The sequence below is a fragment of the Corvus brachyrhynchos genome, unplaced genomic scaffold (genome assembly GCF_000691975.1).
Source record: "Corvus brachyrhynchos isolate BGI_N302 unplaced genomic scaffold, ASM69197v1 scaffold1223, whole genome shotgun sequence".
Lineage (NCBI taxonomy): Eukaryota > Metazoa > Chordata > Aves > Passeriformes > Corvidae > Corvus > Corvus brachyrhynchos.
The window spans coordinates 1-2,251 of NW_008236976.1; the positions used below are offsets into that span (position 1 = coordinate 1).

Sequence of the window (2,251 nt, forward strand, 5' to 3'; positions counted from 1 at the left end):
GGACACACGGAAGGGGACGGGGACACATGGAAAGGGACAGGGACGCATGGAAGGAGATGGGGACACACGGAAGGGGACAGGGACGGTGACACATGGAGGGGAAGGATCACGATGCTACCAGGACACACATCAGGGGGACAATGTCACCGCACCGCTGCCACCAGGACGTGTCCAGTGACACCCAGCACGGGGCCACGTGACCCCACGGCTGACACTGACCCTTGCCCTGTCCCCAGGCTGAGGTCCCCTGGGCGCAGTGGCCCTGGGCACCTCCGCGCTGGCCCTGCAGCTGTGGCGGCTCTGGGACACCCTGGTGGCTGTCACCCGCTTCTGGGCCACTTGTCACCAGCTGAACACCCTGCTGGGTGGTGATATTCAGCTGGGACAACGCGGTGGTGACAGCGGGGACGTGGTGGCAGGAACAGAACTGCATTGGGCAGCGCTTCGCCATGGCTGAGACGATGGTGGTGGCACCGTGGTGGCACCGGCGCTGTCCCAGTTTGTGTCCCCGTATGTGTTCCCCATGTCCCCATCCATGTCCCCCCATGTCCCCATCCACGTCTTAGTTTGACATCTTTATTTTTAGCCCAGTTTCAGGTGTTTCGAACGGATGAACAGAAAACGAAAGAGAACGAAGGCCAAACCAAAAGGATTTCCGTGTCCGTGCCAGCTGAGCACCCACGTGCTTGGGTGGGTGGGAAGAACCTTTCTTGGAGGGGTTTCCACCCCAATGCCTCCAAAATCGTGGGTTTTGCCCCAATCAACCCCCATATGGCTGTGGAAGACGCCCGTGGGCCAGAGAGACTAAAAACGATGGATTTAGGTTGGAGAAGACCTCCAAGAACATCCAGCGTTGCTGGATGCCACCAAAAGACGCAAAAGGTGAGATTTCCTGAGGTTGGAAGACGACAAATCTGCTCTCCCCAACAGATTTCAGATGTTCATCGGTGGATGAGTCCAGGTGCCCACAGGGAGCCAGGAAGAGGTGGAGCCCCCCAGCCTGGTGCCTTCCCAACACGGATCAGCGGCACCACGGATCTCCGGGGCTCTGCCCAACGGGGGTCACTGGGGATCATCCAACGCCGATCCTCCCACGGGGGAGGGGGCTGGAGCAGCGCACGAAGCTCTTCCTGCACTCGGGGCACTCGCGGCGCTTCCCTTAGCGGTGCCTCCGTCGGTGTCGGGACAAGTTAGAGCTCTGTGAGAAGCTCTTCTTCTCACACTGGTGGCACTCGTAGGGCCTCCCCCCGGTGTGGATCCTCTGGTGGATGATGAGGCCGGACCTCTGCCTGAAGCTCTTCCCACACTCCCCACACTCGAAGGGCCTCTCCCCGGTGTGGACGCGCCGGTGCCTGATGAGGGTGGAGTTTTGCTTGAAGCCCTTCCCGCAGTCGGGGCAGTAGAAGGGCCTCTCATCCGTGTGAATGTGCTGGTGCTGGAGGAGATAGGTGCTGGTGTGAAACCTCTTCCCACACTCCCCACACTCAAAGGGCCTCTCCCCGGTGTGCATCCGCTGGTGCAGGAGGAGACTGGACCTGTTCTGATACCTCTTCCCACACTTGGGGCACTCGAACGGCCTCTCCCCGGTGTGCGCCCGCTGGTGCTTGAGGAGATCAGAGCTGGTCGGAAACCTCTTCCCACACTCCCCACACTCGTAGGGCCTCTCCCCGGTGTGGCTGCGCCGGTGGGCGACGAGGTAGAAGTTGCACCTGAAGCCCGTCCCGCAGTCGGGGCAGCGAAAGGTCCTCTCATCCGTGTGTGTTCTCTGGTGCTTGAGGAGATCGGAGCTCCATGGAAACCTCTTCCCACACTCCCCACACTCATAGGGCCGTTCCCCAGTGTGGATCCGCTGGTGCTGGATCAGGCTGGAGCCCTGCCTGAAGCTCTTCCCACACTCCTCACACTCATACGGCCTCTCCCCAGTGTGGATCCGCTGGTGCTGGATCAGGCTGGAGCTGTGTCTGAACCTCTTCCCACACTCCTCACACTCGTAGGGCCTCTCCCCAGTGTGGATCCTCTGGTGGTGGATCAGGTGGGAGCTCCACCTGAAGCTCTTCCCGCACTCCCCACACTCGTAGGGCCTCTCTCCAGTGTGGATTTTCCTGTGGTGGAGGAGATGGGATCTCCAGCTGAAGCTCTTCCCACATTCCGAGCACTTGTGGGGCTTCTCCCCAGCGTGGGGCTGCTCATGGACCCCCAGCTCCGAGCTCCGGCCGCATCTCCGGCCGCCTTCCCGGCCCAGCGGGGCTCC

At 61.4% G+C, this 2,251-nt stretch overlaps 1 protein-coding gene across 1 annotated transcript in view; it reads right to left on the reverse strand.

The window, feature by feature from the left end:
* Positions 1–1,159: 1,159 nt before the first annotated feature.
* LOC103611805 (zinc finger protein 850-like) overlaps positions 1,160–2,251 on the reverse strand; it is a gene marked incomplete at its 5' end in the record, with an annotated part of 4,839 nt that continues 3,747 nt past the window's right edge. The window contains one exon of the mRNA XM_017728602.1: positions 1,160–2,247. Within this exon, the coding sequence (XP_017584091.1) occupies positions 1,160–2,247 (1,088 nt within the window). The remainder of the gene's footprint in view (positions 2,248–2,251) is intronic.